Below are 13,429 nucleotides of genomic sequence, written 5' to 3'. Positions count from 1 at the left end.
CCAAGCCTGCAAACATCTGTAGTATAGAGAGAATGCTGAAATGGTACCTGCTAAAATACCACGCAGTGGTTTCCCTTTTATGGCCAAAGAAAATTGAGGGTTCTGATTTTTGTTTTGTATGTAATGCAACTCTGAATATCTGAAATCTGTCTTTCCTCTCCAAAGAGCTGGGGGGGCTGCTGAAGTACGTCAGACCCTTCCTGAATTCCATCAGTAAAGCTAAGGCTGCTCGGTTGGTTCGGTCTCTGCTCGACTTGTTCCTAGATATGGAGGCAGCAACTGGTCAAGAGGTAAGAGCTAACAGTGCTGAATTATAGCTGCACAATGCTGATTTACTAGTTTTAACCCACAAACAAATGGAAGCATAGTTTTGATTACATAGAATTGACTTCCCTGGAGACCTAAATAATGCAGGATTAATGTCATGACTAAAAACTTCATGCATACCCCTAATTCAGTGAATCCTACCAGCAGCTTGGACTTGCGTTGATGGGGGTGAAGTTGATGGCCCAGACCATCCATCCTTCCAGCTGGTAATTATTGTACGGTGACGAGCAGCTATCAAGTACGGTGACAAGCCACCTAATAAAATGTGTCCGCCTTGGCACAGTGATAGCCCCAATCCAGACAATTGAGCACATGTTCTAGGCTGACACTTCTGTGTAGTGCTGAGGGTATGCTGCACTGCGTGGTGCCATCTTTCAGATGAGATATTAAACCGAGGCCCCATTACCCTCTCAAGTGGTCGCAAAAAATCCTGTGGCACTTTTCAAAGAAAAGCGATGGGTTTCTCCAGTGCCTGGCCGATATTTATCCCTCAACTAACATCACTAAAGCAGATTATCTGATCATCAATTTCATTGCTGTTTGTGGGACCTTGCTGTACGCAAATTGGCTGCCGCCTTTCCCTACGTTACTTCCTTGTTTGTGGAGTTCTTTGGCACATCCGGAGACTGCAAAAGGTGGGCCTGTGGATTAAATTAAGACATTGGCCCGGAATTTGCGGTATAGCGGCAAAGCAAAGGCGTTCGCCGCTGGTCCCAAAGTAAGCTTCGCACAAAGATCTCGCGATTTATGTGTCGAAGGTTGGGTTTTCCGACGTGTAGTTCAAATCAATGGAGTTTAGTGAGGATTGCCTAGTGTGAGCTGCTGTGACGTCGACAAGCTGTCTAAGCAGCCAATCAAAACGCAGGATTCTCTCACAGCGAGCAAGGAAGTAAGCTCTTCCTTTTTAATAATGTTAGAGAGGAGCAAAACAATGATTGGGGCTCTCGCACGGGGAAAAGGCAAACCTGAAATAGATGAACAAACTTTTAAAAAGAAAATTGTAAAAATTTTATTTTAAAGTTTCTTAAATTTAATTTTTATTAAAATGGATAAATTTGACTGCACAAAATTTAAATGAGTTTTTCCAAGCCATCACCTTTGTTTAGCAGTCAGTACGTTGTTAAAACCCCAGTTACACCTAATCCCTTTGGGTCTAACTTTTAGTAGGGTATTTAACAGCGTAATTACTGCGGCAGAACCAACGATTTTGTCGGTTTCCCTAATCTGAGTGATTACACTGATTGCAGTGCAGTCTGTGGAGGAGCAGCGAATGACGGACCGCAACTTCAAGATTTCCGCCTGCATGTGCGCCAAATCCCGAAGTTGCAGTCAGTTTCAAAGGCGGATTGACGGCAAATGCTGCCAGTTTGCCGTGATCCAGACCACAAATTCCGGGCCATTGTTAGATGCTTTTTTGTGTATAATTTTTAGAAAGTACTGTGCCCTCGCATCAGATTATTTAGCTCACTTTCCTTTGTGCTCGGCTGTTGTGGAATTAACTAAGATGTGGCTTTTACAGGTTGAATTATGTTTAGAATGCATTGAGTGGGCGAAATCTGAGAAAAGGACGTTCCTACGCCAGGCTTTGGAGGTATGTTTCTGACGTTATTTGGGAGGTAATACTAAATAATATCCAATTTAATCCAAGAGTTCAGATGAAGTTTCTAAACCAATTTTTTTCTTCCAAAATTCCAACTTAATAAATGCCAGTATTTGTAGGGTGAAATGTTGTAGTGTGTTCTATAAGTATTTTCATTTTTTTTCTTTTTTTAAAATAAATTTATCAAGCCAGTTACCAAAAGTCATGCTTTTTGGAGCAGCGAAGAATGTTTAGATTTTGACTTATTTTTCATATTTAACATGTCAGCTTTAATTTTTTTTAAACAATGTTTTATGAAATCATATAATTTTGATTCCTTGTATCATTTGGGGGAATCTCCCAATATTTATTTTTTGACATTCAGGGGAATCAATCAATGAGACTACTAGAATACGAATTTCTGATATTCGGGACCTTTCTAGGTATTGCTCGCATGAGGTGGCTTGCTTTCCCACGGTGGTGAGGGCAATGAGCTAACATTGACACAGTGCTTATGTTCTTTCTAGCTAGAAGCTAGTTCCACTGCTGCATAAGCAGAAGCCTGTGAGCATGACACCAGCCCACTGTTCTCAGCAAGGGAGTTGAACGGGGAGGGGCAAAATGTTCTTGACTGCTAATAGTTTTACTTCTACTGTGGAACTTTGTTTAGACTAATACACAAGGTGGTGTGACTCATTATTGCTAAAATGGGGCTGCTTCTTCTGCACCTTGCGAATGAACACCTGAAATTACAAAAAATTGTTAACTTGTCTTCCAGAAATGGTAGTTCAAAGAAAATTAAAGGCTGTGCACAGCATCTGTACTTTTAATCCATAGTCACTGACTTGAAATTTACGATTTGTAATTCAAGAATTAAATTGAATCACCTCAGGGGAGGGAACTTTGTATCATTGGCCTATTGATAGTTCTTGTTGTGGGGCTAATTGTAAAGCTTATTGAGTTGCAGGAATACCAGGAGAACTTTTTTAAGCATGTTGTGATTTATTGGCGCAGCATGTTGGAGTTGTGACGTAGAATGGTAAAAATTTGTGAGATGTCAGCCAGGGAAATTGTGTAGCCTGGACAGATTTGAAAAGTGGGGTGGAGAATTAATTTTCAAGAAGTTTGAGATGCATTTATAGTTGAACATTTTCCTGAATTTTAATGTGATTTAAAGTTTATCTATATAGTGTGGGCAACGCTGAAGATACCCTCAAATCTGATATTGTGAGTATGCTATGTGGGAAGTTGCAGATGAAAACTCGCATACTTAGCACTCTGATGCAGCACATTAGTGTGCGAACATTCTATGGCACTAGGCAGTCAAGAGAATTCCTCCTTTACTGTATAGACCACTACTATTAATAGCACTAAGCCTAGGTTTTTAACTGAACTGCAATGTGCACTGCTATGTGATTGTTGTAAAGTTCAAAAATGTGGCATTATTTTGGTGCAATCCCAGGGCAGTGAGACTATACACTCAATTGCACAAAGGAAATTGGTGACCAGGAAATCTGGCACTCGTCTTTGTGACTGCTGATTTGGGGGGGTTGATGGCAGATGATTTGGTCAGTGATTTCTTGTTTGAGAGTTAAATCTTTAAACAACTGAAGCTAGAGCCTGCTAACTGCACGCCTGCTAGCTGCACATCTGCTAAGTCCTTTTAAGATAACTGCAAAGGGAAGAAGTGCTGTTGTGTGGAAGCATGGGGTCTTTTAAAATGGTATTTGAAGCCTCTTTAGACAGTTAAGAACTGCTTTGAAAGTAAATGATTTGGCACATCATGAAGCTGCAGGGGTGATTAGGAGCACAGTGCGGGATTAGCTCATTGGCCCAGTAATTCCTGTCACAACGCGTGAGTAAGGACGGGGTACTCACGCGTGTGCCAGGAGGAATTGTCGGTTTTCAGCATGCACAGCGCATGCGCTGAAAACCGGCATTTCCTGTCCTCTGACCCAAGGGGTTAAGAGGCTGAACGCATGCGCGGTATCGGGCAGCGCGTGCGACTTGGATTTCCTGTATTTTTACAGATTTGCGCATGTGTAAAGGCCTCCGGTTTTTACGCGTGGAAAAAGCAGACGTAAGTACTTAGTTTTACAGGTAAGTGGTCTTTTAGTACAATTTAGAATTTTTTTTTCCCACAGGTTTATTATTTTTAAAGAATCTACAGTAAGGTAAGTTTAGTTTTAGACCCTATTTTTAAAAAATTTATTTTTTTCAAAAATTTGATTAATTGTTTAAAATAGTTTTTTAAAGTTATTCATAGTTAATTTAATTATTGGGATGCTTTTTAAATTTTTATTTAAAGTTTAAGTAGTGTTTTGGGGTGCAGTACTTTTCATGAGTTTGACAGTCTTTACTATCAAACTTATGAATGAAGTTTCCCCTCCCCTGATTGGCTGAACAGTGCTCACCTGACCCCAGCCGGCACATTGCACTAACTACGCCACTGGGTCAGGTTAGCACAGCGCGCCGGGATCAGAACCTGGCCACTGACAGGAAATCCACTGCGGGCCAGATTTCAGATGTTGGCGCGCAGGGTGAGCGCACATCGGGGGCTTGCACGCGCGGCAAGCCCCCGACAGGAATTACTGGGCCATTGTGTTCCTCTGCAAAAGGTCACGATAGCACAAAAATTATCCTAAATTTCCGTTGCCTAAAGACATTTGTCAATCGTGGTCAAAAGTTTCCTCTGGGTTCTTAATGAGTTCCAAGTCTGATGCTGTTCAAGCACACAGAAGTGTTCTCTGGATCTGGAGAAAACATTGAACCTTGTTGGTGCTTGACTCAGTAGGCAGGCATCTGCTTTGATGTTGAAAAAGCCATGGAGTGTAATGTGCAGATAGGACTTAATCAACTATTTTGATTGAGTGGACTCTATACCCCGTTAAAGATGAGGTGCAAACATGAATGATACGGTAAATGTCTAAAAGCTGCTCTCGACTATAGGTAATGGTCTTAGAGATAAGTACTAAGAATCGCTGACTCATCTCGAAGCAGCCCATTTGAGGCTGGGGAATTGGATTCAGTTTGAGGTATGTACTCCCTCCGTGCAATTGTGATTTCTATTCACAAGAAGGGAGATTCTAAATTACTGAGGGATCTTACTAATTGCAATGTAAGTGCATCACCATCTTCTTTCTCCTTCCTTTTCTAGGATGTATGTCAAATGTATTAGAAACCTGGGGTATAATGAAAAGGGAATAGAATTTAATTGCCATGGTTATTGGTTGTAGCTTTGAATGAGATTTGAATGATGTAAGGCTCAGAGGAACCCACTTATAGTGCTTTCATGCATCTTAAAGATTTTCAACCTAGTGCTCATACCATCCTCATGCAGAAGTTGGAAGCACATTGCTGAGTCTTGGATTTTATCCAGGATGTGCACTTCAGCTCCAAGATCCCATGGGCAGTTGGCAGACTCGCTGAATATACTTACAAGCCGGTCCACCACCACCATCCTATTTAACATCTGCATCAACGTGTTGGATGGCATCATAAGGGACAGTATCAAGCGTATGTGTTCCACTCATTTCTGGCCCACTGTCTGATTAGCGATGGCTGAAACTCGTATGTTGGTTGTCTAGTGGCCAGCTAGGAAGGGGCCGGTAGTGAGCTAAGTTCTGTCTCTTTTGCGGCCAAGCTGACATATGGGAGATTGGAGCCAGGTTGATCCTCCCTGGCAGACTTGATAATCCGATACTTGAATCGCACAGGTCCATAGTGCTCCAGGGGGATTGTGGATTGGCCAGGCAGCCTAACTCATTGGCGAAACTTGTCATTGGAGCTAGAGTTATTCCCGCTCCGCCCTGCATAATGCTGCAAGGTAATGCTAAATCGGGTAGGGTGGAAGAGCAGCCGGAATCTGAGCAGCTGGAATCTTACTAGCATTCTGTGCTGTTGAACTGCATGGTTCAACTCCAGCAGTACCCGTGATTGGGTCGCTAAGGTTTGGCTTTGCCAACCTGCATGCAAGTTCTTTGGGTTCAGGTAAGTGTATGTGTCCAGTAGGTAGATAGTGTGCATTGCGTATCGGGCAAACATAATCCACTTATGTTGATTTTGTCAGTTGTTTGGTATGAAGACTGTTGAGCAGCATGATGTATTTCCTTGTGTGTCAGACACCCATCTGAGGAAACAAATTGTGTATACATTGCAAATATTTTTTTGTTTGTGTTGAGTCTCTGTTTCCAAATGTAGTTATGCTGAATAACTGGACACAGACTACAGAAATAATTAAACAGGTCTTTAGTAATTGAGGGTCAGGGCTGAACTGGAATACACTTTGCTCCACAGGGTTTATATACCGGTGTGGTCACCACCGGTACTACAATGTACAGGAGCCATCAAAAAGTAGTCCATCACCTTAAGGTATCCTCTTAAGGTGGTACAGGTTACATACACTACAATTCCTCCCCTTTTAGCTTAACAGTGTACACCCCAATTTAAACATTACATGGATAACATATATACAACTTTCACACAAAACTGTTCAAAGATTCAGTCTCTGAGGAGGCCTCCTGATCTGGGCCGGATAACGCCTTTCAGGGGTCTCTGGTTCTCGTTGCTGGGGTGACTCATCCATTTGATCTCCTATGGATTGAACATCATCATGTACGTTCGAGTCTGAGGTAGATGCTACAGGCTCAATAACTTCTTCAACTGGTGTCTCTGCCGTAGACATGGGGTCGACCCTTGTTCTCGATTCCACAAGTTGGTCAGCATGACGTCGTATTACGTTCTCTCCAACGTCTACCGTGTACATCAAGGGTCCTTGTCGGGCACGAATTGTTCCGGATTGCCATTTATCATTCCTATAGTCCCTGGCCAACACTGGTTGTCCTATTTCGAAACTCCGAGTGGCCTTGTTATTTACGTGCTGGAATTGCTTGATTTCGACTTCCCTACGCACATTGGGTTTTAACAAATCCAACCGGGACCGCAACCTCCTGTTATAGAACATTATGGCAGGGCTTTGATTTGTCACTGCATGCGTGGCGTTTCGATATGCCATCAGGAAATTGTCCACCTTGTGTTGTAGTGGAATATGGTCTTCGCTCATGGCCTTTATCGCCTTTTTGAACGTTTGTACAAATCTCTCGGCCAACCCATTTGTAGCCGGATGATATGGGGCAGATGTATAGTGTTTCACCCCATTCTTGTTCATGAATTTCTGGAATTCTTCTGACACGAACTGTGGTCCGTTGTCTGAACATATTTGTTCCGGCAACCCATTCCTTGCAAATATGGTTCTTAGAACTGCGATCGTCTTTTCAGAGGTAGTGGTCGACATCTTAATCACTTCTGGCCATTTAGAATGTGCGTCTACTGCTATCAAAAACATGGAATCCATGAATGGACCTGCAAAGTCGATATGCACACGTTGCCATGGGGTTGAAGGCCATTCCCACGGATGCAGCGGTGCAATTGGAGGTGCGTTTTGAACTTTTTGGCACCCTGAGCAGCTTTTAGTCAGATCCTCTATTTGTTGGTCGATACCTGGCCACCACACATAAGCCCTAGCAAGGCTTTTCATCTTGACTCCCCCCAGATGACCTTCATGCAATTCCTTCAGAACTCTCTCCCTTAATTTAGGAGGAATAATCACCCTTGTTCCATACATCAATGTTCCTTGACAGACGGACAGTTGTTCTCGTCTGGCTGAGAATGCTGGTAACAGTGGGTCGCCATGTGCTGGCCATCCCTTCACTGTCAAATCGTAGACCCGAGACAGTGTCGGGTCGTTTCGGGTCTCTCTCTCAATACCCGCATTGGTGACTCGTAAGCATTCGATGATGGTCGAGTGAAATATCTCGACAGGGTCAACTGCCGGTGCCTCTTCCGCTGTAGGTAGTGGCAGGCGTGGCAGGCGCGACAGCCCATCAGCATTACCATGTTGCTTTGTACCTTTGAATTCGATATCATATTGATGTGCCCCTAGGAAAAGGGACTATCTCTGAAGCCTCTGCGCCGTCATAACCGGAACACCCTTCTTAGGGTTAAAAATGGAAACCAACGGCTGGTGATCTGTCAGCAGCGTAAACTTTTGGCCTTGCAGGTAATGGTTAAATTTCTTAACTCCCCACACGAGGCTGAGAGCCTCCCTATCTATCTGAGCATAGTTGCGCTCTGCGGAGGTCAATGATCTGGATGCGAACGCGACTGGCCTTTCCAAGCCATTTGGAAACTTATGTGAGAGCACTGCCCCGATACCATATGGAGAAGCATCACAAGCTAAGCGAATAGGCAGCGTTGGGTTAAAGTGAGCCAACACTTCCTTAGAGGTGATCAGTGCCTTGCTTTTTTTGAAAAGCCCGCTTACAATCATCGCTCCACTTCCATGGTATTCCCATTTGCAAAAGAGTGTTCAGCGGGTGTAACACCGTGGATAAATTTGGAAGAAACTTGTGGTAATAGTTAACCAACCCAAGGAACGACCTCAACTGGGATACATTTTCCGGAGCGGGAGCTTTCACAACAGCTTCGATCTTGTCAGGTGACTTAAGGAGCCCCTCCTGGTCAATGACATGGCCGCAGTACGAGATTCGCTTTTGAAAGAACTCACATTTCTGGCGATTAACTCTGAGCCCATATTCTTTCAATCTGGTGAGCACCTGCTCCAAATTCGCGAGGTGATCCTTATCATCATCTCCTGTAATCAGAATGTTGTCCAGGTAGCATTGTGTGCCTGGAATTCCCTGCAATACCTGCTCCATGGCCCTTTGCCAAATCGCTGGAGCCGATGCCACTCCAAAAACCAGTCTATTATACCGATATAAGCCCTTATGTGTGTTGATCGTGAGATACTGGCGTGACGCTTCATCAACTTCCATCTGTAGGTACGCCTGCGCCAGGTCTATCTTGGTGAAGTGTTTCCCGCCAGACAGCGAAGCGAAGATATCTTCAATCCGCGGAAGCGGATATTGCACCGTGTGAAGAACAGGATTAACAGTGATCTTGAAATCGCCACAGATGCGAACCTTCCCAGGTTCCCCCGGCTTGTTGCTCAACGAACGCTTCATGACAGGAACAATGGGTGTGGCCCATTCGCTCCAGTCCACCTTTGACAGTACTCCTGAATGTTTTAGCCCTTCCAGCTCTGCTTCCACAGCAGGTCGTATCGCATAAGGTACCGGTCTGGCTTTGAAAAATTTTGGGTTTGCATGTTCTTCAACCTTGATGTTTGCCGTAATTCCTTTCAGTGTTCCCAGTCCCTGTTGGAACACCTCCTTAGCATCGTCCAATATTTTGGACAGTCGTTTAGGTTTGACGTCGTCCTCTTTACAGGAATCTACAGTCAGTGCTTGTATGGAATGCCAGTCCACATTTATTCTCCGGATCCATTCCCGTCCCAGTAGTGGCGGACCTCCATCAGGTAACACATACAAGTCCATTTCCTGACTTTCTTTACCATTGTAGACCACATTTACTTTTATCTTTCCGATGGGGTATACTATGCCCCGTGTATGTTTTCAATACAATCTCCGTATCCCTCAGGGGAATGTGCGAGAATAACCTTTTGTAATCTTGCTTATTCATGACCGTCAATGCCGATCCAGTGTCCAATTCCATCTTCACTTGGACTCCTGCTATCCGAAGCATGACCCAGATAGTTTGGTGGTCTGCTGTGTTACCCACATTATGTATTTTTAGACAACCCAGTTCCTTACTGCTGGAGTCTGAATCCATCTTCTGTTCATCCGAACTGTTCTCTATCACCTTGTGTACTTTTTTGTACTTCTCCTGCGGCGACTTTTTGCTGCTGGTCTTCTTTCCTGACCGGCATACTCTCGCTATGTGACCAAGTTTGCCACATTGCCTGCGTTCTTTATCTTTGAACCAGCACTGGTTCTGGTCATGCGTTGTCCTTCCGCAACGATAGCACTTTACTGCGCCCAATGCCATTTCATTGGTGCTGAATTCCAATGGCCTTTGCTGTATCTCTGCAGCGCCTCGTGCTGCTGCCTCGTGCGATGCTGAAAGCTTTGTCCAGCGTAAGATCCTTTTCCTCTAGCAGTCGCTTCTGGGTTCCTTCCCTTAGGAGCCCACACACAAACTTATCTCTCAGTGTGTCTGCTAGTCCTGTACCGAACTGACAGTACTTTGATAACTTGCGCAGTTCGATTAAGAATTCAGCGTTGCTTTCCTCTTTAAGTTGAATTCTTTTGTAGAATTTAAATCGTTCCGCTATCAGCAGCGGCGTGGGGTTTAAATGCTCTTGCAGGATAGTAACAATATCCGCGAAACTCTTTCCTACCGGTTTATCTGGTGTTACAAGGTTCCTTAATAACCCGTACGTCTTCGCACCCATCGAGTTTAATAGGGTTAGTGCTTTCTTATCCTCCGGTACCTCATTCGTTGTACAGTAAACTTCGACGCGTTCCACATAAGTGGCCCAATCTTCCACATCGCTATCAAAAGCAGTGATGTTACCCGTTTTTGGCATCCTTGTTGAGTTTCCTTTCCTTCGGATATGATTATTTTATTTTATTTTTTTTTAATTTCAAAATGGCGGCTTCCCGCGCTTGGCGGCTTTTCCCGCGCTTGTCTTCTTCCCCCGCCGACTCAAAATGGCGATTACCGCGCTGTTGCCGTTCTCGCCTCCCAGCGGTCCTTTATTTTCCCCTACGCTGCTGCTCTTGTTCCCCGCCGCTCCCGCAGTCCTTGTGGACATAAACGCTTTTCTGGCTGCTGCGCGTCTCTGCCCCGATTGCAGTCCGGCTGCGGTCGTGTTCTCCACCCTTTTCGTCGTTTCCCTCCCCTTCTCTTACTGACAACTCGGCCGACTTCCCCCCCGTGCCGCTCGATCGGGCTTACCCGCCGCTGTCGTCGAAGGGATGTTCACTGATGTTTGACTTCGTGGCCAGAAACCAACCCAGATTCCCGATTTCCTCCCGTGCTATGCAGTGCCCAGCAGGATGTTGAGGGTGGATGTCCTTGATCGACGCCCGTTTCAGAGGCGAAGCTTCCTTTGATGCAACTGCCGCTAGGTAAGATCAGACTCGTCGCCACTGTTGAGTCTGTGTTTCCAAATGTAGTTATGCTGAATAACTGGACACAGACTACAGAAATAATTAAACAGGTCTTTAGTAATTGAGGGTCAGGGCTGAACTGGAATACACTTTGCTCCACAGGGTTTATATACCGGTGTGGTCACCACCGGTACTACAATGTACAGGAGCCATCAAAAAGTAGTCCATCACCTTAAGGTATCCTCTTAAGGTGGTACAGGGTACATACACTACAGTTTGCACCTAGGGTTTATCCTCGACAGGAGCTCATGGGTATAGAACAGAAGCCAACATCTTTAAACAAACCAGGCATTATTACTTCCTGTAGCAAAAAAAATACTTCTAAAACTCTGCAGAGAAGTTGCCATTGGTAGATATCTACCCATTAATTATTTTAAAGGAGGCACTCGATTCGAATGCAATCCTTCTCCATAGGACCTTGTGACAAACAGAGTCATATATATATCTTGTATAGGAAACTAGCATTCACTTAAATTTTGGTTACTTTCACAGTTAATAGTCAGTTAAAAATATATAAGCCACTGCAGACAAAATCCATGTATTTTGCTAAATGGATCGGATATTCTTTGTTTGCAAAACTTAAAGGGGGAAAAATTCAGTTGTTTGCGCCTCCCGTTAGCGCCTTAAGAGGGCGCTAATGGGCGCAAAGTAACTAGCGCCCGGGCACAGCGATGTTTGCGCCGCTCGCGAAATTAACTAGACATTTTGCGGCGGCGCTAAACACTACCGCCACGATCTCTTGCACCGGCAGATTGTGACGTCAGTCAAGTGCGCAATGCCCCGTTAGCGCCCCGGACCAGATATTGAGTAGCACCCCCTGCCTTACTGCCTGCCGCTAGCAACGACAGGTTGAGGGGAGCGTTATGCTGTCAGGAAGGGACAAGGGGAGCGCTATTTAAAGGCGACCGCTTCCTGCCTTTTTTTGTCGGTGACATTTTTGCACCACGCATTCAGAGAGAGAGAGAGAGAGAGACTTCTGGAGAGATTCAACACTGTGTGAAGGAGTTTTGGGTACTGAGCAGCACTTTGCAGGTTCATTTTGATTTGCCCTTGTATCGATTTAGAAGAGACTATGGGGGCTGCACTCTGAGCTCTTTCCCTGGGTCTCTCCATTGTTCTTTCCAGCAGATTTGATGTACAGGTCTCTCCAGGCCGAGATTCAAGGCTGCAATGAGCAGGATGTGGATGGAGACCAAGATCAACCCTCTCCTTTAAGATAAAAACAGAAAATGCTGGAGAAACTCAGCAGGTCAAGCAGCATCTGTGAAGAGAGAAACAGAGTTAACGTTTCAGGTCGATGACCATTCGTCAGAACTCCCCTTTAAGAATTGGCCGGTGCCAGTGTGTCTGTGTTCCATTGCTGACTGACATCACATGAGCTTCGCCAGCGCTGTGAGGTAGCGCCTCGCTCCTTGGCCTTTGCGCCTTAAGACGGGTGTGAAGCGCCTGATTTAGCGCTCCAATCACCTCCAGGGGCGATAAAAGCCAAGTTTGCCGTTGGAGGCGATAATTAGCGCCAGGCGCTAAACTTTGCACACGGCCGCTAATGGCGCCCCAAACAGGGCTATACCGAATTTCTCCCCCAAAGTACCTGCTTAAGCGTATCTGTTCAGTTGTAAACCCGTTGGTACGACTTACTTGTTCTGTGAATGGTCAATTAAGTCCAATCAGGTTTTTTTACAACGAAGTGGCAGATAGATTTGTATGAAACATCAATTAGGTGAGATCTGCAGACCTGCTCTTTGTGTCTAAATACAAGTTTGATTGGCAGCTTTATTTGACTTGGAAAGATAATTTCCTTTGTTCCTGGACAAACGTCACCCATTGCACTTGTACCATTGTACTACATTGAGACCCCGTGAACCATACGAATCCCCGTGTGGAGTTACCACTCGGATACCAGTACAGATTTAGTATCAGTAATTAGTGAAGTGTGCATTTGTTATTTTTGTACCTGAGGACAGAGTGTGAGTTCAGTGTTCTTTTAATCTGTTGTATTGCCTATACTACTGATTAATAGATATTAATAAACCTTTGCTATAGTTTATAACACAAGCAGCAGTAATACTCTTTGTTAGCTTTCCGAAGGAAATCACAAGAGGGCTCATGTCATGTTTGTAGGCTAAATACACTAATTCAGGTTTTTGCTTGACCCGTGGGCATCAGTACAATACCAGATGTGTGTGTAAAGTCACACTGTCAGTTTATAGGGAACAGTGGCTCACTTACAAGGGTAGTCCTTGACGCTGAGCACGAGGAAAGTAGGAGTTGTATTTATTTTTTTTAAATAGCTGAACTGCATTCAAATCCAGTTCGGGCTGAGATCTGAAACATCTTCTCTGATTAGTTTGTGCAGACACAGCCAGTTCCTAGTGATAACCTGAAAATTATATGCCAGTACCCAAAAACATGTACCGATGATGAGGCTAGTGACTTGTTACAGATTACAAACACCGACATCCCATGGTTTTTATAACTACTGTGATGAGCA

The 13,429-nt window shown here is 44.5% G+C and overlaps 1 protein-coding gene across 1 annotated transcript in view; it reads left to right on the top strand.

Annotated features, from left to right (window-relative positions):
* The window catches only part of LOC147101464 (26S proteasome non-ATPase regulatory subunit 11), an 82,393-nt gene that overhangs the window by 35,601 nt on the left and 33,363 nt on the right, over positions 1 to 13,429 (top strand). The window contains exons 3-4 of the mRNA XM_085966603.1: positions 166 to 290; positions 1,847 to 1,918. Of these exons, the coding sequence (XP_085822729.1) occupies positions 166 to 290; positions 1,847 to 1,918 (197 nt within the window). The remainder of the gene's footprint in view (positions 1 to 165; positions 291 to 1,846; positions 1,919 to 13,429) is intronic.

This window comes from Somniosus microcephalus, chromosome 24, assembly GCF_052327205.1.
Source record: "Somniosus microcephalus isolate GS21.2 chromosome 24, FLI_Smic_1.0, whole genome shotgun sequence".
Classification (NCBI taxonomy): Eukaryota; Metazoa; Chordata; class Chondrichthyes; order Squaliformes; family Somniosidae; genus Somniosus; species Somniosus microcephalus.
The sequence above is the reverse complement of the archived record's forward strand: the minus strand, read 5'-3'. Positions and strand labels throughout refer to the sequence as shown.